The 20844-nt window shown below is 40.1% G+C and overlaps 1 protein-coding gene across 1 annotated transcript in view; it reads left to right on the top strand.

The window, feature by feature from the left end:
* The first annotated feature begins 4122 nt into the window (after positions 1-4122).
* Positions 4123-20844, top strand: part of si:ch211-196i2.1 (collagen alpha-1(I) chain) — a 78816-nt gene continuing 62094 nt past the window's right edge. Inside the window, exon 1 of the mRNA XM_044095731.1 lies at positions 4123-4379. Within this exon, the coding sequence (XP_043951666.1) occupies positions 4265-4379 (115 nt within the window). The 5' untranslated portion in view covers positions 4123-4264. The remainder of the gene's footprint in view (positions 4380-20844) is intronic.

Below are 20844 nucleotides of genomic sequence, written 5' to 3'. Positions count from 1 at the left end.
CCGAGCTCCCCAGTGTTCCTAGTGCCAGTCCCGAGCTCCCCAGTGTTCCTAGTGCCAGCCTCCGTGGTTCCCGCCTCCTGCGCTGCGGACGACCGCCTCCGTGGTTCCCGCCTCCTGCGCCGCCGACGGCCGCTGGACCGCCTCCGTGGTTCCCGCCTCCTGCGCCGCCGCCGGACCGCCTCCGCGGTTCCCGCCTCCTGCGCCGCCGACGGCCGCCGGACCGCCTCCGTGGTTCCCGCCTTCCTGTGCTTCCGCCCACGCTGTTGGGTTGTTTTTTGTTGTCTGGACTCTGGCCCCCCGTCCGACTCCCCTCCGCCCACCCTTGTTTTGTTTTCTGTTTTGGGCGTCTTGGAGCCACCCTTTAAGGGGGGGGTACTGTCGTGATCTGTGTTTTTTGTGTTTCTTCTGAGTCTCCGTGTTGTCCTGTCTCCCCTTGATTTGTTCCCAGGTGTGTCTCGTTCCCTGATTACCTTCTGTGTATTTAGTGTCACCTGTCTGTCTGTGTCTTCGTCGGGTCCTACGTCTCAGTTACGTCTTGGTAACGTCCTCGTCACGTCCTCGTCTGATGTTCCCTGAGTTTGCTGTTAAGTCCTTGTGAACACCTGTTGCTACCTGTTGTGAGCATTAGCCTTCCGCTCAGCAGTGCTGCCAGGTTCTTGGACTGTTTTTCCTGGATATTGGTCTTTATTAAACTCCTCATTCGCATCTCATCTGTGTCTGCCGCGTTTGCCTCACCGCCACCACTACACCTTATGACAGTAACTCATTTACAGCCAAATGTAAAGCCTGTGTAGGTTATGTCGCAGGTTTGTTACCATATTCCTGAAAGCCTTTGTAACTGAGTTAAAGATGTTCCATCGCGGCTGTAGTCGGTTTGCCATTGTTAGCAGGATATTTCTTTCCAGTATCGGGGTCCCTGCCTCCAGTAGAAGGAGGATGTTCTCTACGTTTTTGCACTCCTTCATCAGGTCTTTAAAGATGTTGTTCCCCTGGAGTGCAATTTTTTCCAGACTCATATTGAGAACTAAGGGTTTTGTCTCAGCCCAGAGTTTCTCAAAGAGTCGATCACAAATAGAATTATACTGTATGAGAGGGTAATGGCTCTTTCCTGTCTTGTCAATAATCTGCTGGATAACTTCTCTGACCAGACTTCTTACAGCAGTTCTTCTCATGTTAACCTCTTCGGACTGGTCTTCCTCAGGTTCTCTGAGGGACCGGTCTTCCTCAGGTTCTCTGGGGGACCGGTCTTCCTCAGGTTCTCTGAGGGACCGGTCTTCCTCAGGTTCTCTGAGGGACTCGTCTTCCTCAGTTTTACTGAGGGACCAGTCTTTCTTAGGTTTGCAGAGGGGCCGGTCTTCCTCTGGATCACTGAGGGACTGGTCTTCCTCAGGTACTCTGAGGGACCAGTCTTCCTCTGGATCACTGAGGGACCAGTCTTCCTCAGGTTTACTGAGGGACCGGTCTTCCTCAGGTTTGCAGAGGGGCCGGTCTTCCTCAGGTTTGCAGAGGGGCCGGTCTTCCTCTGGATCACTGAGGGACTGGTCTTCCTCAGGTACTCTGAGGGACCAGTCTTCCTCTGGATCACTGAGGGACCAGTCTTCCTCAGGTTTACTGAGGGACTGGTCTTCCTCTGGTTTGCAGAGAGGCCGGTCTTCCTCTGGATCACTGAGGGACTCGTCTTCCTCAGGTTTACCGAGGGACTGGTCTTCCTCAGGTTCTCTGAGGGACCGGTCTTCCTCAGGTTCTCTGAGGGACCGGTCTTCCTCAGGTTTACTGAGGGACCGGTCTTCCTCAGGTTCTCTGAGGGACCGGTCTTCCTCAGGTTTACTGAGGGACGGGTCTTCCTGAGGTTTGCTGAGGGATGGGTCTTCCTCTGGTTCACTGAGGGACTCGGTTTCTGATCGTTCCAGTTCAACCTCAGCAGGAATCATATTCTCACAGATTTCTGCTGGAGGTACTAGATGGGAATCTGTCAATCCGTGTGTTTCAGGAGGTGAGATCTGATCAACATTAGGCTCCTCTTCCTGTAGCTCTGCGGTTGCCTTGACTTCTTGAGGAATATCGGCTGCCATGGCCGTCGTTTCCTCATTGTCTTTGGCCGGCTTAGCTACGCACCCTTTAATGTCTGAAAGAGAAGCCTCTCCTGCTGACATTTTTCCATCTTCCACTTGGACGATCAATGGAGCCACCTTTGCTGAACGTCTACCAATGACATTCCTGAAAAACCTCCTTATCCTTCCAGTCAGACCTTTAGGCTTAGACTTTGGCTCACAAGATTCACTGTTGGCTGGTTCCTTACATTTTTCAACAAATGAGGGCGATCTATCCAAAAAGTCCTTTATAATCAAGATGGTTTCATCAACCATTACTCTGACTATCGATGAGCAAGGTGCTTTCTCAACATTATCTGTTGGAGTAGCACCTGAGTCCAAGCTGTGTTTCACATTGGCCAGCAGATATTGTACAATCAGCCTGTTTAAATTTTGTGTGTTCTCCGTAATTATTTCTTCTTCAATCTCCAGGATTTTCGCAAAGCATTCGGGAACTTTGTTCCCCACAGCCGCCTTCAAGTTCCTCATAGTGCAACATTCCTGATTAAGCAGAAGATTGCAGGTAAAAATCTCCAAGATGAATCCAAACTTCTCCTGCAGAGCGCAGGTGATGCTGGCTTCTGTATTTCCATTCGCCAGTCTTAACCACTCCTTTGGGGTGAGGGTTCTGAAATATGGGTCGACCGCAGCCATCAGGGCTTCCACGGTGACATTTTGGGTCTCGGATGGTGAATTCTGACTACTTTTAATCATGATTTGTCAGGTTGAAGATAATATTTGGGTTTTTTGCAACACTAGCAAGAACAACAGGCTCTGAGAAGAATGAGTGCAAAGTGACGTTTAGGGGGGAAAAAAGCAAATAAAGAGCCTGACCTATGACGTCCGTCCACACGTCATAGACATCAAACCGCCCACACAGCAGCGTCATATCCTCAGTATGAAGTCACGTTCTGTCAGGAGCCACTTTACTGCGCATGTCAGACTATATTTAAACTATTTACAGTTGGGATAATTAAATCATTTACAAGTGGAGCCTCCACAGATCGCCTCTCTTCGCCCAGCGCATCTCCCGCAGCTTTGCGGCATCCGCAGCCGTCGGGTTTATTTTTAGCGCCTCAACCCGCTGCTTTTTATTTTGTTTTTAGTTTTTATTATTTCTGAAAGCTTTGTTTGTTAAATGCCGTGATAGAGGAAGCTACAGCTTCATTTTCCTCTGATTGTGACCAGAATAGGGAGAAATGATTTTATTTGTCCTTTGCTCTCTAAATAGCGAGGTATTTAGTTTTTTTTATGCAAACGGAACTCGGTTTATCGGTAAATATATCTCTCATTAATGTTACCGTGAACAAAATGGCTTTAATATCGCTAGTTTATAGCTAATATCCGACGTTTGGGGCATTTTCTCTCTCATCTACTCACCTGCATTTAGTGGTGATGGCTTATTAAGACAGTAGCGAGAGATGCGAGTTAGAATAAATCACTTTGTTACTGTGATAAACTGACTGACAACATGCTAGCTGATGCTAACTTGTTCGTTCAACAGTGTAAACACAAACTTCTGTGTGTATGTGTGAAGATCCAGTCCTGCTTCTCTCAATGATCAATTTTAAGGAAAAATAATTAATATTCAAATGTTACAAACAGAGTTAATAATGTTGGTTCTCTGTTCCCGTGTTATGGAGGGGAACAGATTATTTTAGGAGGATGAAATGTTTAGTTCCTCCCAAGTAATAAAAAGCATCCGTTTCCAAATTCTCAACGGTTATGTGTGATTGTATGTTTGAGCCACCAAAAATGAGCAACTATAAATTAATTTTATCCAGCAATCTGTCATATTTTACATTTTCCAAAAAGCCATCACTCTCAGCTTTTCAGGAAGTCTTAATTTTTCCTGCCCTGCTATTAAAAATGAAGTATTTTTTCAGTCAGAAGATATTAACCTGTAATAAAGTAGCGGAGGATCCAGAAATGAGAAGCAGACGGTTCAATAGGTGGCGGGGCGTTCTGGATTCTGATTGGACAGCGTCTGGAGGGAATGGGCGGGGCTTATCTGTCTGGTTTAACGCCCGGATGATGTGATGAAGCAGCAGCAGGAGGAAAGCAGCAGCAGGAGAAGAAGAAGAAGAAGAAGAGGAAGAAGTTGTCCTGCAGTTCAGTCGGGGATGAGATGATGACCTCAGTGTAGCTGGAGGTCCGGTTCCGGTTCGGTGGAAATGTCTCTCTGGGCGGTGAAATGGACACTTTGTCTCCTCGGTTCGGTGACCAGGAGCACCGCTTCACCTGACCTGGATGTTGGAGGCGAGTCCGGATCCGGGATGCTGCCGACAGGTAAGAGGACTCACCTGTGGATCCCGGGGAGGAAATTCACCGGAAATAACGCTTTTTCTGTTTGTTTTTATTTATTTATTCATAATTTCTACCTCTGAATTATCAACTTTTTTGAAGTAAGTCTAAAATAAAACCTTTTATAAAAGCGAAAAGTAAAAAACATGCCATAAATATTTATATATGGGAGTAATACTTACAATAACTTTAAATGTTTCATGTTATTATTTTAGAGTTTTGTATTAAACATGAATTTATTAGCCATCAGTGGGCGGGGCTAACTTTATTAACCAGATGTAAAGTTTTATTTCTTCATTAGTGACATATTTAATAAATTAAAACAAGCTTTGAATATCTGCATATTATAAATATAGTTTCAGTGTACATTACTACGGTATTTAAATCTATTTATTTATCAGATTGTGACTTTTTGCTTTTAAAATTAAATTTTCCAGGGCCTCTGTGGTTAATTAGTGTTAATCAGCTGCACTTTGCTGCGTTTTTTTTGTTTGTTTTGTTTTTCTCCCAGTTTGGTTCAAATCCGGATGAAAAAGTGGTTCTTCAGTCTCAGACTGAACCCAGAGCGGGTAATAAACTCCTTGTTTTCCTGCTGAAGAGAAGAAAAGTCAAACCACAAGGAAGCGATAAAGTTTCACTGCACAGCAATTAGTTTTTAATGGTGTTTAACAAATTACTCTCTGCAGTGTTTCAGGGGACATTTGATTTGATTTAAAACATAATTTTACTCAACATTGTTCTGTTAATGTAAGAAACTTAAATTATCGATACGCAGATTTACATTGTGGTCAGATATTAAATAGTTGTTTTTTTTCCATTAAATGCATCAAAATGTTATTTTCTGCCTCTTTAGTTCAACAAGCTGCAGAATCTTTTTGTTTTAAGACGGATCAAATCAAATTAAAACAAATTAATTCAAATACAAAATTATCATATAAACAAAATATATGTTAGACTAAATGAATAAATATACATAAAAAACTAAATTAAACATCTGAATCTAAAATAAATCAATTTAAATGTGGATTTAAAAAAATAAATGAACAAAATACATTTAGATGAAATAAATTGTAAAACAAATTAAATAAATTAATAACATCTGGTTCAAATTATATCAAAATAAATAAATTTAAATATAAATTAAAAACAAAATTGAACAAAAATACTGTTACATTAATTAAATTGTAAGAAATTCAAATAAATAAAAACTAAATTAAATCTGAATTGAATTAGATAAAAATAAATCAATTAAAATAAAATATGTTTTCAAAATATAATACTTATTTAAACAACCTGACTAATAATGCATTTTAAAACCTTAAAAAAAAATCAAACATGTTTTAGGTAAATTTATTTTTGAAATCCCCAGTTTGGCAGACAGGACAAAAGTATTTTAACTGACCCACAGATTGAGATTCCTGCTGCAGCTCCGACTCGGCTAATCAGAACCTGATCTGTGTGACTCACCGGGTCCAGAACGTCTGGATCCTTTTGTTTTAGCGGCGCTGGTGATGCAGCGACCACAGAACATATGTTGGGTTACAAGACGCCGCCGGGCCGCTGATTCATCCAAGACTTCCTGGACCGGATCTGATCCAGAATATTCAGCGGCTCGGTTGCAGCAGCCATGTTTGATCCGCTTTAATCTGACTCCAGTCCGTTTCTGTAGAAAGTCTGGTTCGGTTGTTGAGGTGTGAATGCCTAATTGCACCAAAAACGTGAACTCTGGTCCGTCTACAAACCTCGGTTTCTGTTCGGTTGAAGTGAACTCTGGTGCCGTTTGAATCCATATGTGAACGCCAAGTGGACTGAAACCGCTCTAAAAGCAGGAAGTGGCCGACAGCGCAGGGAATTCTGGGTAAATACAACCAAAACAAACCTGAGAGTCTCGTTTTGGGTCGACCTAATAAATAGTTCCATGTGACGTCACATTTCCACTAGCTTTGTAATTGACAACCATCTTGGTAGGCAGTTGCTATGGAGTTGCTATGGCAACTATAAACAAGCCACAACCTTAGAACTAGCTTTAGCCTCGTTTCTATCCTTTAAACAATGTAACATTATAATGACTTTAGTACTAAGTCATTATAATGTGTAATACTAAGATAAATATTGGTAGTGCTTACAGCCGAATTAGCAAAATTAGCTTAGCCAATGTAGCTTTTATATGCTAGCTAAGACAGACATGTAGCTTATGTGTGTTACTACATGGACTCTGCCAGCCACCAGAACCTTGTTATTCACACAACAGTTTGTTCAAACTTTACAAATCCATTTTAACATTGATTGCATGCATCCATGGAGTTGTAAAGGACGTTGAAACTCTGTGAATAACAACTGGTGGCTGGCAGAGTTAGTACATGTAGGAACACACAGGTAGGATCCATGTCCGTCTTAGCTAGCAGATAAAAACTACATCAGCTAAGTTCAGCAGTAAGTATTACACTAAATATCGCTGATATTTATCTTAGTATTACACAGAGGTGGGTAGAATATTCACGTAGTTATAATGTACTTCTTTTGTTTATAAGTTAGATAGAAAGGAGGTGAGAGCTAATTCTGGCTTGTGACTTTGCTGTTGTCATAGCAACTCCATCAACCGCCTACCAAGATGGCTGTCAGGTACAAAGTTGATAGAAGTGTGACGTCACTTAAAAACTACGTTTTCCAACAAAGGGCAGAAAAATGCCAAGATATAAAGATACCATGACGACGCTGGTTTTCTGCTAATAGATGTTGGGAACTCGGTTTGTGTTTGACAGATTTTTTTCAGGTATCAAACATTCAAACTTCCACATCTGTAGTACGCTAATCTTTCTTATTTTCTGGAACGTCGTAGATCTATGTGCGTTTTCCTCGTCTGAAGTGTTTCATAAAGCTCAATATTCACCCAAACATGAAAGAGGCAGAGGATTGTGAGCACAGCTGCATTCCAGTAACCACATAACCTGCTTCAGTTTCAGCATTGCTGTCATTTTTAATCCCTCTTTTTACCTTTTATCTTTACATCCATCCTGCCTTCCAAGTATTATATCCAGCTGGGATGCTCTTATGTCTGGAATAGCTTTGTTTAACCTCTGACCCCATGAGAAAGACATTGCTTGTGATGCAGAACAGCTGGGGGGAAGTTTTTGTGACTCTAAGACATTGCCCAGGGTTTCTCCACTTCCCTGAAGCTTATTCTCCAACTTCATGAGGAAAAATCTAACCAGCTGCAGACTGTGCACGCTGATTCTTCGAGACATTTTCAGAGGTTACAAGAGGTTCTGACTCTTGGAAAGCAAAGTAGAAAGACTGGAGGTCTCAGTACGCTGAGGTTTGGGTCATGACCAAAAGAACAACGTCTCTGGTACAACAACTCCTACAGTAAAACTCAGGCCACTGCGCCGGCTGTTGCTCCTGATGAAAAGGAAGGATGTTGGGTTGTTCTCAGGGGCGTAACTACATATTTTTGAGGTGGATGCGAACATCTCACCGGCGCCCCCCAAACCACGGACATAAACTTGTAAACTTGTACAAGTGAGTCAAATTCTGTTAGCCTGTGTCTAGAACCTCCTATGAGCTGCCGGTCTGAGGCTTTTTGTTAGCATGTTTTCTATCATTCTTATAGCTTGATAGGAAGCCTTATCCAAACTGGCAACCCACATTAATAAAATGCTGAAATAATATTGACCACAAAACACTATTTATAAAAGATATCAACATTTTTCTACACAATCGTAATAAACGTTTTTAATGTTCTCTTAATATTTATTTACTATTAATCTATTTGTATAATTTGTTCTTTTAAATTGCCATCTATATTATTTTTTGGTCTCAAAAAATGACTGAAGAGACTGATGTCTGGTTCTTTAGGTTCTGACGGGTCTGCGGTTCCTCTCCTGATCCATTCTGTCTGATGTCAAACCCACTGGGTGCCACTGAATATCGCTGACACATTTATTTTAATGCTCCGATTAAACTTCACTGTGATTGTTTAGCCCGTGTCTTTCCACTACAGTCTGTATTTTTGCCAGAGGTTTCATTTCTAAGGACGGTGTAGTATCGGGTGGACATTTTAAAAAGACACTGCGTAGTGTCCGTCTCTAGGTAACCATGACAACAGCGTCAGTTCGTTGGGTCCTATTTAGGTCCCGCAACGACAATTTATGACCCTAATATTTCCCGTGTTTTGTTTTGGTCATTATTATTATTATTGTTGAGATGTGTGTGATAAGTGTGTCTATCAGACATTTATAGCAATACGAAATAAACCGCGTCCCGTATTGGACAACAACCACCGCCTGTCATTTTAGCCTAGCTTAAGCTAACCTGAATATTTACAACTCTCTTGTTGATACACTGATATTACTTACCTTCTGTCTTTCAACCACTTTGAAAAGCTTTTCTCCGTCTCTCCAACATCTTTATCCTTCCCCCTCTTCCGTTTTCTGTTTTGTGCCCCTGAGTTGTTGTTTTTTTTTGCGCCCCATCTTTAGCTCCCTGTTGTCGAGGCATTACTACAAATTTTAAAGAAAAAAAAACCGCGCCGCTGCCCGTTCTCGAAGGGCCGCTGCCCAAGCTATCTGTATGGGAGGGGAGGGCAGCCTAATCAGTGCTGTTCCTCTGTTATTGATCATTTCATACACAAACAGCTGTTAAGTACATAAAATGCTGACTTGAAAAAAAAAATTCCTACATCGTGTTTGCGCCCCCTCTAGTGCAGAGCCCCTATGCGTTGCATACGCTGCATAGCCACCTTTTGCGCCACTGGTTGTTCTGGAGGAAAACCATGGGGTAGACTCAACATTTGATTAGCTTTATCAGTGGTTTGCACCGCTAACTAAAAAGTTAGCTGCACTAACCCTAAACCACTAGTCAGGAACATTAGTTCCTCTAATGCTAGACATGCTATATGGTGGAATCTAACCCTAAATTGCTAATAAACACGAGTCCCACTGACGCTAAAGTGCTACGCTAGCATTGTTATGTAGCAGAAGCTAACCCTGAAGCTCTACACCAATAGTTATGAGGCAGAAACTAACCTAATGCAGTGATAATGAACAAATTTCACTAACATTAAAGTGCTACAATAGCACCTTATTTAGCAGAAGCTAACCTAATGTACTAATCATAAACATAAATTCGGCTATGCTAACAAGGTATTTAGCAGTCGCTAACTATACAGTGCCAATGTTTAGTGTTAGTTCCATTATCACTAAATGAAAATTGAACAACTGTCAGGACTTACGATGGCGTGTTGAGGGACGTAGTAGACAGAAAAAAGAAATACATTTAGTCAAAAAAATCAGACTTTTTTTTTCTTTTTAAATTTGGAAATTTCTGAGTTTTAAAAGTCAAAACTTTGTGAGATAAAACTCACAAATAAAAACTTCCAAATTTATCTAGCAAGTTTTCTAATTTTTAAAATCAGTATTTTCAATTTTTTTTTTCCCAAAAAATTGAAGATAAATTTCAAAATTTTAGATTTTTCTTTGTAAAACCGATAACTTTTCCTTGAGATCCACTATGGATGTAACACAGTGTTTTAAAGAACCAGTCCTGATGGACGGAGGGGATTAGCAACAGCTGCAGACAGCTGCTGATGAAGGAACATCTGGGCTCCAGAGAAGGTTCTGGAGTCGTCCCTGCCGTGGTTCCAGAGTTTTCGGGTTCAGGACATGATGTCACTGGTAACATGAGGTCAGGTCCATGTGGAACCAATCGTGTGATCTGTGGCCGTTCTGCTGTGACCCGGGGCCCGTTAACATGTTCTGGTTCTGAGTGGGGGGTCGGGTGCTGCTCTGCGGTTTGAACAGGGATCGGTTCGCCCACATGTTGGACCTGAAGTTTCCCTCTGAGCGGTCCGAAGGTGTCCAGGGAAGAAGCTTCCCCACATGTTTGCGGTTTTCTGATTACCTCAGTGATGATTTCTCAGACTTCCCACCACAAACAGCAAAGAGCCTGCAGATGCAGCGAAGACGGTTACGTGAGAAAGCAGGAAGTTGATGATCTAGCTGTTTTGTCCGACTAAAGCGTTGTTGACAGATGCTAATTGCAACCATTCGCTGTGCAGAACTTTGCTTAAAATTGTCCAACACCTGCCTTCAGATATGGAAGAGGTGAAGCTGCTGGTTTTACCTGTCAACCTTTAGGTCGATTTCAAAGAAAAATATATACATATACACTGTCGGTTTGACTTTGACTAATTTGTGGTTTGAAACAGTTTGGACGCCAACATCTCTGTGAGCCGTTGTCATGGCAACCGTGACTATTTATGGCACTTTACAGTAGAAACTTGGTGCAAGCTAAATTTAAGTCTGAGCAAACATAATCTAAGCTGGTCCTGTCACCACAACAAATCAATCTTGATGATGAATCGTTCCAGAAGTTTTTTGCAATAAATGATCGTGTTGTAATGGTAATAACGCAAGAACCCATTCTCAATGATCAATAAAGTCCGTAACAAATAATCGGTTCGTTTTTCTGTTCGTTTTCGCCGCATTTCATCGTTTTGTTGCTTCATCATGACGGTTTCAGCAACCCGAGTGAATCTGGTGCAAATTGACGTCTTAATGACGGCACCTGGCTCTACATGCTAATCTCTCTCATTACCTTAATTCATCATTAAAGCCAAAACAAAACCAGAAGGTCAGCTGTAGCCTCTGCAGCTGGGATGCTTTTAACGGCCTTAATGTGTTTGTTTTGCTTCATACATGCCAGGTGACGTAATGCTGCTTCCATCACAACCCTGCAGGTTCTGTCCGTCAGACGCTGCCCTCACCGTCTAGAAGGATTTAAAGACAAATGCTAACTTTTGCAAGTATTTGATATCTATATATATATATGTGTGCATAGTCAGTTAAAGTCCTTACAATGTCTGAGACTTAAATGCTCAGTTCATCATTAAACTGTCAAAACGATAATTGACCCTTTCATCCCCGTCACACCAACAAAGTTTTCTGCCGGGTTAAATAAATATTCCTGTTTGTGTCGTCCTGCAACAATCAGGTCGATTGTATCCGTTTGAAGGAAGGAGGAATGTAAATAAATTGAATTTAATTTGTAGTTTGTATTTTGTTGTTACGCTTCCAGGAGTTACACAGAGGTTACTATGCAAAATTAACATTTTGCATGTTTTTATATTTCCGTTTGAGTCTAAGATGCTTCTAAAAACAAGCCAAGCACTTAAAAAAACACCCAGCCGTTTTTTAGAAGTAATTTAAATGTCTTTTGGTGTCTTGAAAACAAGTTGTTTTTTGTTGAGTTGCATTCTGTCGGCTCTGTGCCGTTACCTAGCAACCCCAGCAGAGTTCCGCCCGTTACCTAGCAACCCCAGCGCAGCTCCAGCACGTTTGGTCAGCTGGTTTTACCGCTGCTGTGCAATGGCTGCTGGTAAAGACGAGTGTTTTATTGTTTACTCACCATCCAGAAACCACCTGCTGCGTTCTCGTTGGTTGTGGAGGAGGCTCCACTTCTGCTTTTCAAACATGTACAGGTGTGTAATTGCTCATCTGTTTGGAGCCATTTTCACGTGTGAGTGTAAACGTTGAGCAGCTAATTATATCTAAACATCAAAGCTGTGAAATTGTTTTTGTTTTGACTTTAGTGGAATATTTTATTCAGGTTTTGTAACATAAACAAATTCCTGTACTGAACACGTCAGTCCTTCTGGGTCGAATGTTTGGGTTCAGTGAATGACATGAAGGGCTGAAATGAAGCTTTTTGAAGGTGTCTACAAACTTTCACACTAAAGATGAACTGCAGAAGATTCTTGTCTGTATTTGTCTGACTGATGAGGAACCGGAGCTGACAGCCCAGTCGACATTATAAAACCAGCCAGAGGGAAGGACTTAAAATCTGTTTTCTTTGCCATTAATTTCATTTTTGTTGACCTATTCCCTCGCTTTCAAACCGCTTTTTACCGCCGTCTGTCATGTCTTCTTCAACTTGTGAGGATTTGTTTACTTTCTTGTGATTGAGTCGTAAAGTCCGTCGCTCTCTCTCCTCACAGTTTGCCAGCGTTTATCACGGTGCTGCATGAATCAAAATATTTCCCTCAGAGCTCAGAGATCACGTCTGTTTGGAGCTTTATGTCTTTTGGTTTGTTGGTGAACGGTTTGCTGGTTGGAAGGAATTACGTCAGAAGAAATCAGTGCTGCCACAGTCTGTTAAAACCTGGCAAACCTAAAGATCTATAAATAAACTACAAATAATCAGTCCTGTAAGAAAAGGAAGACAAAAAAACTTTTAAGATAGGACTGAGAAACATGTTATGATATGTGTATTTTATATCAGTCAATATTGATAAATATAGATTTTTTTAAATATCTGAAATAGTAGCAAACTGGTGATGTAACCTGTCCTGTTTAACCTGGTTTTAAGAGAAAAACTTGAAACTGCTGCTGCGCTAATTACTCAGCAGGTCATTGCTAGGCAATCAAAGAGTAAGTGAGTTACTCAGCCTAGCTTAGCTGGGCGGTAGAGCCTGAATGGCTAAAGTCTTTCCTTTCCCTATATCTCCCAGAATGGTGTGCGGTTCTGGATCAGAGTTCAGTGGATATTTAGACCACTTGCATCATGACATCACATGCTCAAGATCCCAACCCCATCTTCTTGCTGGAGGGCAAAAAGCTGCATGCCGACAATGACTAGCATTGGTTTTAGCTGTGAAGTTGTTAATAAAACGCACCAAATCTTACATGAATGCCTCATATATGAAAGATAAAGTTTTGCTACTAATTGCCAACACAACAACTAGATAACAAGGCCAGGAAAAAGTTTGAATTAAAAAAAAAAATAGCAAGAAGTAGGTTGGTTATGCTAGCTTGACTATGATAACCTTAGTGTGTAGATGTGGTGCAGAATTCAGTGTGTTTCGGTTCAGTTACAAAATAAAAAGAGGCGACTTAAACACCAACTCTGACAGATCGTTAGGAGAGGAGGTCTGTAAATTAGCTAAACAACCACCACTGTGTTAGCTTAGCTAATAGCAGCGGTAGCTAATCTACAACAACAGTCATTTGTTAATAATTACAAAATAAACATCAAGCCTAAAACCTTAAAACTGCAGCGGACTGAATGTTCTGTCCTTTGTGTGGGAAATGTTTGAGTGTTTTTTTAGTGTTAAATCCTGAAGCATAAAGCGGCGTTGTTGTTAGTTGCTATGGAAACGAGTCTGCGAGTAGAAAGAGGGAGAAAAGAGAGATTTTGAGTTGTTCTTTAACAGTTTTTCTGCGTTATTTTACCCTTTGCTGTGGTGCAGTGAACTAAATGAATAAATATTGAGTATTATAATGTGTGCAAAAGTGTAACTTATTTAACTTAATACTTCTGGAAAATGGAGAAGCTGAGTGGAGTTTTCATGGATTTTCTGACTCCGTTTTATTGGTGAAACAAGCAGAAGCTCGTCTGCTCCGTTTGTTAAAACTGAAATATTTTGGATCTTTTTACGAGGGCATTTAAACTTTTTACAAGCACTTTAATGACTGTCGTTTTGCCAGTTTTAAGCCCATGCTAATTTGTTTTGCTGACCTCACCAAGATGGAGCAGAGCAGACTGACAATGACTCAGAAGGTCAAAGGGTATTATTTTGATTGGTAGATTATTGATGAGATCATATAAAAAATGATATATTCTGTTGTTCAACATTACAGCAACCAGCACATTTCTTTTTTTATTTGTACTTCTGGTTTAAAGCTGATATTTTTATTTGAGTGTTTTATTTAGCCAGGGATAAAAATCGGACACATTAAGGAATAGTTTACATAAAACTCAGTTCCACCTCTGATTCTGACGATACAGTAGCACTGTGACGTAAACGTGGTGCGCCTGCTCTGCTGCTTTAAGATCAATTTAAACAAAACGAAGAATTATTATTATTGGTAAAGAAAAGTTGGAAAATGTTAATAAAAATTTCTGATGATACTAAAATTAGGAAACCTTCACTTTTCACACACAGGTGGCTCCTGATTTGAACATTATTGATCTGCATTTTCAATATTTTCCCTGATTGATTATTTTAGTTATAGTTTAATCTATCGATTATTCTAACAATTAATCGATTAATTGGACTTTTAAAGAATGGCAGATTTTTCATTTAACCAAAATTAGAAATACTTTAGGAGATGACGATGAAAAATGTTTTTTATTTTTCAATAAGAAAATAAACATTTTTATTGCGTAAATTGCAGTATTATTGGATTACTGGAGTGAATTTGAATCATGTGAAGCTTAAACTGCCAGTGAAGTTTTGGGTAAAATATATTTACAGATAGAGGAGTTTTCATTGTGATTAAAATATTTTTGTATCGTCTTGCTTTAATTACGTCTCTGAATATGTTGTTTTTTTATTTCTTTGAATCTATGTACTCCAGTTAATGATTAATGAATCGATTGCAAAATTAGTTGACAATTCTTTCATTAATCAATCAATCACAATAATTTTGATTAATAGTTTCAGGCGTGTGTGGAATAAGATCTCATTCCCTTTTTTAAACACGGTAGAGGATTTGTGATGCTGCGGGAATGTTTGTCTTCCATCATTTGAGTGCATCAGATCATGAAGTCTGAAGAACTGAGGCTTCATGATCTGATTTATTTTTACCCATTTTTAGTTTTCAATCTTTCAACAGAGACAAATTTGATCTTCATCCACTGAACTTTCTGAAACCTGCAGGGTTCTGGATGCAGCTTGCAGCTCTGCAGCCTAATGTGGCTCTTTAACGTCACATTCTGCAGATTTTTTACGATTAATCATGAAAAGTAATTGATTAATCGTCAAAAGAATTGATGAGTTATCAGGTTGCAGCCCTATCAGGAAGTATTCTAAACACAGATCATTTGATTTCCATTATATATTGAAAACCATTTTGGTTTTTGTGGCTCTAAAGTTTCACTGAGCAAATTTTTTTATTTTATTCCATTTCTAATATTTTATAAAATCACTGTAAGTGATTAAATGAAACATTTTCAGAACGTGCCAAAAAAGTTTTAACTGATTAATAAATAAATCATCAGAATAATCAGTTATTCGTCAGATAGGTTAATCATTAAAGTGATTGATTAATCGTCAGCCCTGACAGGCGTTTTGATTTCAAACAGCCATGTTGGTTTTGTGGCTGTAAACCAGTTTCATTTGGCAGAACTGAAGGCTGAACTGGATCCTAGGGTTGTAACGGTTGCTGAACTCTGGTTTGTGCATAACGGACTAGTCAAAGTTCCCTTTCTCTTCGTGCTCCAGCCTCGTGGACGTTGAGCACCGTCACCCCAGAACCGCCCTTCATCACCTATAAAACATTAATTTACAGGCCTGCTGTGGCCTCCCTGCCCTCTGGGCTCCGGTTTCCCTGCTGGTATGTAAAGTTGTGCGCTCCTCGCGCCCCACGCCGCCCGGCCGCATGTGTTTGCAGTTTGGACCCAGACATTCCTCATCTGGCTGTGTGGCTCGGTGGAACCGCAGAAGGGAGGTCAGAACATGGCAGGGAAGAGACAATGGGCTGTAATTGTGCATATTGGGATGCAATCTCATGAAAACTCCCTGGTATTCTTACATTCTGGTGGTGGCTGACGTATTTCAGCTTGAGCTGACCCGGTGGAAAGTTTTCAGGGGTTGTTTGTGGGCCAGTTGGTGACTGCAGGTGTTGTTTATTTCCAGCCTAACAGACATATTAATGGGTTTAAGCTCGGTTTTTTCTTGCTCTGCTCCTTTTTGTTGGCGGAGTCCAACCCGCCGTGCGTCCGCCGGGGAGCGAAGCCTCTGGAAGCACATCTGTTCAAACAAAGCTAACTTCCTCGGTACGACCTGTTCTCTGCGGCTTAGACAACGGCTTTATGTCTCTGCTTTTACAGAACTGCAGGGGGTCAATTCAGTATCGTTATGTGAAACATCAAACTTAAGGTCCGGGGGCCAAATCCGGCCCACCAAAGCTTCTTATGCGACTCCAAAAAGTAGGAGATAACATTTGTTTGCCGAAATATTATTTTATCTATCAAATCAAAGCAACTTTGGTCTGTAAACCGACAAATTACATCAATCAATCCCTGCAGTTTTTCACACCACATCAACTCTTTTGTACTGAAGAATAATTGTGAGTTTATTACCAAATTTTACACAAAAATGACCGAAAACTTTGGGTTGTAATGATGCGAACTCCCACCTGCAGAGAGCAGTAAATCCTCTAAGTCACCATCGTCAAACTTGATCTCAACCAAGTACAGCAAACGCAGGGAGAGAGGGACCCAAATCCTGTTATTGTTCTGAACATAGACTCAGGTTTTGCTTATATTGTTTATAAATTACTCACAAAGAATGTAAAATAGACTTTTTTTTACCTTTACATCTTGTTTTAATGTTATTCACTCATCAGAAACAGAACTTGCTTTGTTTCTTTCATGCAAGTTTAATCTCCATGACAACCATTCTGCAGAAACGCCTAGGTGGACCTAGCTCCGCCTACAAGGACGAAGCTCCTCCTCTGAGCTTCAGTTTCCAAGCTATAACTCCTCCAGTCGGCTCCTTCAGACTAGCCAGCAGCAATTAGCCAACACTTAATGAAACTGTGCTTCTGCTGAGCTCATTAAGGAGCTACTTCTCCGAGCAACCCTGGTAAAAACGTTGTTAAAGGGTAAACAATGTTTCAGAAAGAGCAAGAACTCTTAAAGAGACAGAGGCCCAAATATATACGTACACTTTAATGAGGCAGAACTGCTTTTCAGTCACGTTTGCAAGATGATTTCAGAAGGACATTTCTTTTTATCTGTGCCCTGATGAACGATGTTTTACCTGCTGGTTTAAAGCCTCACCCCCACTGGTTCCCAGTCACATTCCCACATTTCTGAGAAAGCCTTTCAACCTGAGGCGACAGCAAAACGTTTGACGTTGATGTTGAAAGTCTCGGTTAGTCACATTGAGGTTGATCTCAGACTTGGTGACCCGGGGGTCAAAAAGTGGACCGGGTCGCTGCAGCAGGGGTCGGATCCCCTGCAGTTAGATCCTCTCTCTCCCGACCTTTGAGTCAGAGTCAGGAAGAAAACATGAGAAACTTAGTTTGGGTTTTTAATCTGGTTAGCATCTTAGATTCAGAGTAAACTGTCTTTATTTGTGCCTGATATAAACACTACGGGTAAAGAAAGATGAATATTTGTCTTTCTTCTACAGTTTGTTGTGTTTTCAGGGGCAGAAAATTGTTCAAACTCTGCAGATCTACAGACTTTTTCAAACTCATGACAGCTTCAGCATTCTGGGTGATTATACCTTTTAAAGGGGCAGAATTATGTCATTTTTTAGCTCAATAAACTGTTACCTTCAGTTATATATAATAAAGAATCTGTTTACATCAAATAGGACTTAAAAGAAATTTGACTTTCTGATTTGATGCCTTTAAATTGGGCCTCTGTCTCTTTAAGAACCTCTTGCTGTTTCTAAAGCTCCCCCTACAGGAAATCATCACAACATGGCTCGTCTATTGGCTCTTTAACAACGTTTTTACCAACGTTTACCTGAGAAGAAGCTCCAATAATGAACTCAGCTGATGCGAAGTTACTCCAGGTGTTCGCTAATTGCTGCTGGCTAGTCTGAAGGAACTAAGGGGGAGGAGCTGTGTCTTGAAGGCGGAGCTAAGTCCTCCCAGACGTCTTGCAAAGCTCAATGGTTTCCATGAAGATTATAAAGGATTTCTCAAACATTAATGAAAGAATCAAAGCAGGAATCTAAGTTTTAAATTTTACATAAAACTTTAATTAAAAGTCTTAACTTTTGAGTCCAAAAAGTTAAAGGTAACAGAAACGTACAGTACAGACCAAAAGTTTGGACACATTTTCTAATTGAATTCAATGAGAAGGTGTGTCCAAACTTTTGGTCTGTACTGTATGTGTGAGTGATTTGAAATGCTTTCTTAGCTAAAATGGTTTTAGATTGAGTCTTTTAATTTAATTGGGTTTGAACCGAATCGAGCGGTCGATGACGTAAACCGCTGGCATCAGTCTGTGGCTCTCCTGTAATCTGAATAAACCTGAAACACATGTCAGCTCCTCTGACTTCATTTATTACAGTTTCTCTACTGATACCACACAGAAACGACTCCGTTAAATTCAAAACTTGTTCCTAACTCATAAGTCATAGTGAACTTTCTTTTCTGCTCAGAAAATGTTCAGGAGCATTTAGGCAGTTGGTTTGTTGTGTAAAATGTTAAGCTTGATGTTTATAGGCATCAAGCTTTTGAAATGCCTTGCTGCTGAAATGTGCTATACAAATAAAATTTAATTGATTTGATGTGTTTATTATAAGAAGCTTTACAAAAACAAGATGTATCTCAGTCAGCATTTTTGTTTTTCTGGCTAAAGTAAAAAAAACAGCTTCAAAAAGCTGCATAAATTGGATATTACTGACCTTTCTGTCATTCTAAAGTATTTTCCTGACCGGTGGAAGCCGCAGGTTAACGCTGACTTGGTAGGACATGACTAGTAAAACGTCTTCGGTTGAATTTATGTCCTGTAATATCTGCCAGTGCAGACAGAGGATGTCTGGGTAACGTTCAGCTCAGGGGAAGTGGAGCCACGGCGTTTTATAACGCTAACAGGTCCAGTAAAAATCCCAGTAACAGGCTGGTAAATTACTGGCCTCTTAACTGGTAGATTGGTGCAAAAAGATTGATAGAGTTGGAGGAAATACAAGATGAAAAGGAGGTTTTGTTCACAAACATCTTAGTGAGTCTGAAATCAACACATTTATACTCATATTTGGGTGAAAAAAGTCTTACAGATGCAGCGATTAGTTGACTTTTGTAGGTGCTGCTGACTATGTAAATGGAAAATCATCAGATTAAATTAATATCTAGAGATTCTTCCAAAGGATCGGAGAACATAAATGTTATTGGATCTTAGATGTAAAGAATAACATCATCAGCGTTTGGGGATCACTGCATGCCGGTGTTTATTGGTCGCTTTGAGCTCCAGGAAAACAAGACAAATTACAGAAACAGAGAAATTAAAGCGATAATTTACAGTTTTAGCACCTCTGCTAACAGCCTGTTGTAAAAACTGCACATTCTTTAAATGCTCCGCCAGAAATCTGAGCCAAGATGAAAGATGAAACCAATTACGAGGCATTCCAGACTGTAGGACTTCATCTTCTGCTCCATTCTGTTGGAAATAAGAAAAATCCTGTTTCACTCTTCCTCGTCTGCAGAGGAGAATATGGGAATGAGTTTTGATCTGGTAAAACACTGAATGTGTAGAAAGAAAAAGTTTATTTTTCTTTTATTCAAAGAAACATTCCTGCTTTCTAGTTGCACAGTTTTGTTCCTCAGTCGTCAAAACTATTTAATAAATTATTACCTGCTGCAGCTACTTGATTAGCATTGAGTTAATATCTCTCTGGATGTATTTGGCCTTCAAAATGACCTGATTTGAAGTTTAGATATTGTGTAATAGAGATGGAATAACATCTTTATCATTGTAAGAATGAAACATTGTACAACAAAATTTAGATTCAATGCTCCTTTTAAAAACTGATTTTATGAAGGGCCACATAAACAGCTATGGCGGTCCAGATTTAGGCCACGGACCTCGGGTTTGACACTCATGTTCTTATTTTAGATAAAAACGTCCCTCTGCTCCTCTTGCCGTTCTCTGTTATTGTTTTATTATTTGATTGCAGATAATGCAGGAAGTAAAAACACAGGAGGATTTTCTAATGTTTTGCACCAAGACGCCATTTTTGTTTTTTCACTTTGTTGGTAGTAATGTTGGGTTGTACCAACGAACCCATTGTAACTGCCTACAGCTCTGATTGTTTTTGTTGTTCTCATTATGTTGGTAGTAATGTCGTAATGGTTGGCAGGGAAACAATGAAGCTTTCCTGAATATAATGAGAACCAATCAGAGACTCCAGTGGGAAAACTGTTGTACTGTTGTGATTATTTCAGGAAAATAATGGGAATTAATGCAGAGTTTGCACTCAAATGATCTGTTAATGAAAGCTTTGGAGAAACAACCGCTTTCCAAAATTACAGCCTGGAAAATAGTTTAAAATTGATTCAAACCTTCTGCATTTTATTCAGTTTTAATGTAATAATGTCTCTCAGTAAGAGATGTTTGGATTTTATCTAGATTGTTAGCAATTCAAACAGCCGCCTTTCCCCACATCCATCAAAATAAAACTATTTAAATATGTAAAATATGTAAAATGTTTCATGAAACTTAACTAAGATAAACAAAAATGAATCCAACATCTTCAGCATCATTTGACGAAGGAGTCCAGCAGTGAGATGCTTTAGGCCAAATAATGTGAAGCCATTTACAGAGAAACATTAAGAAAAAACACAGTTTATTGGCAAAAAAGTTGATTTGTTTAACCAAATCAACTTTTTTGATTTGGTTATTTTATTGATTTTTTTTTGGTCAGTTACACTTTAACTTGTATCCACCTGACCTGATTGACATGAAATCTTGTTTTATTTTAGAGAGCAGC

The sequence above is a fragment of the Gambusia affinis genome, linkage group LG17, assembly GCF_019740435.1.
Source record: "Gambusia affinis linkage group LG17, SWU_Gaff_1.0, whole genome shotgun sequence".
Classification (NCBI taxonomy): Eukaryota; Metazoa; Chordata; class Actinopteri; order Cyprinodontiformes; family Poeciliidae; genus Gambusia; species Gambusia affinis.
The sequence above is the reverse complement of the archived record's forward strand: the minus strand, read 5'-3'. Positions and strand labels throughout refer to the sequence as shown.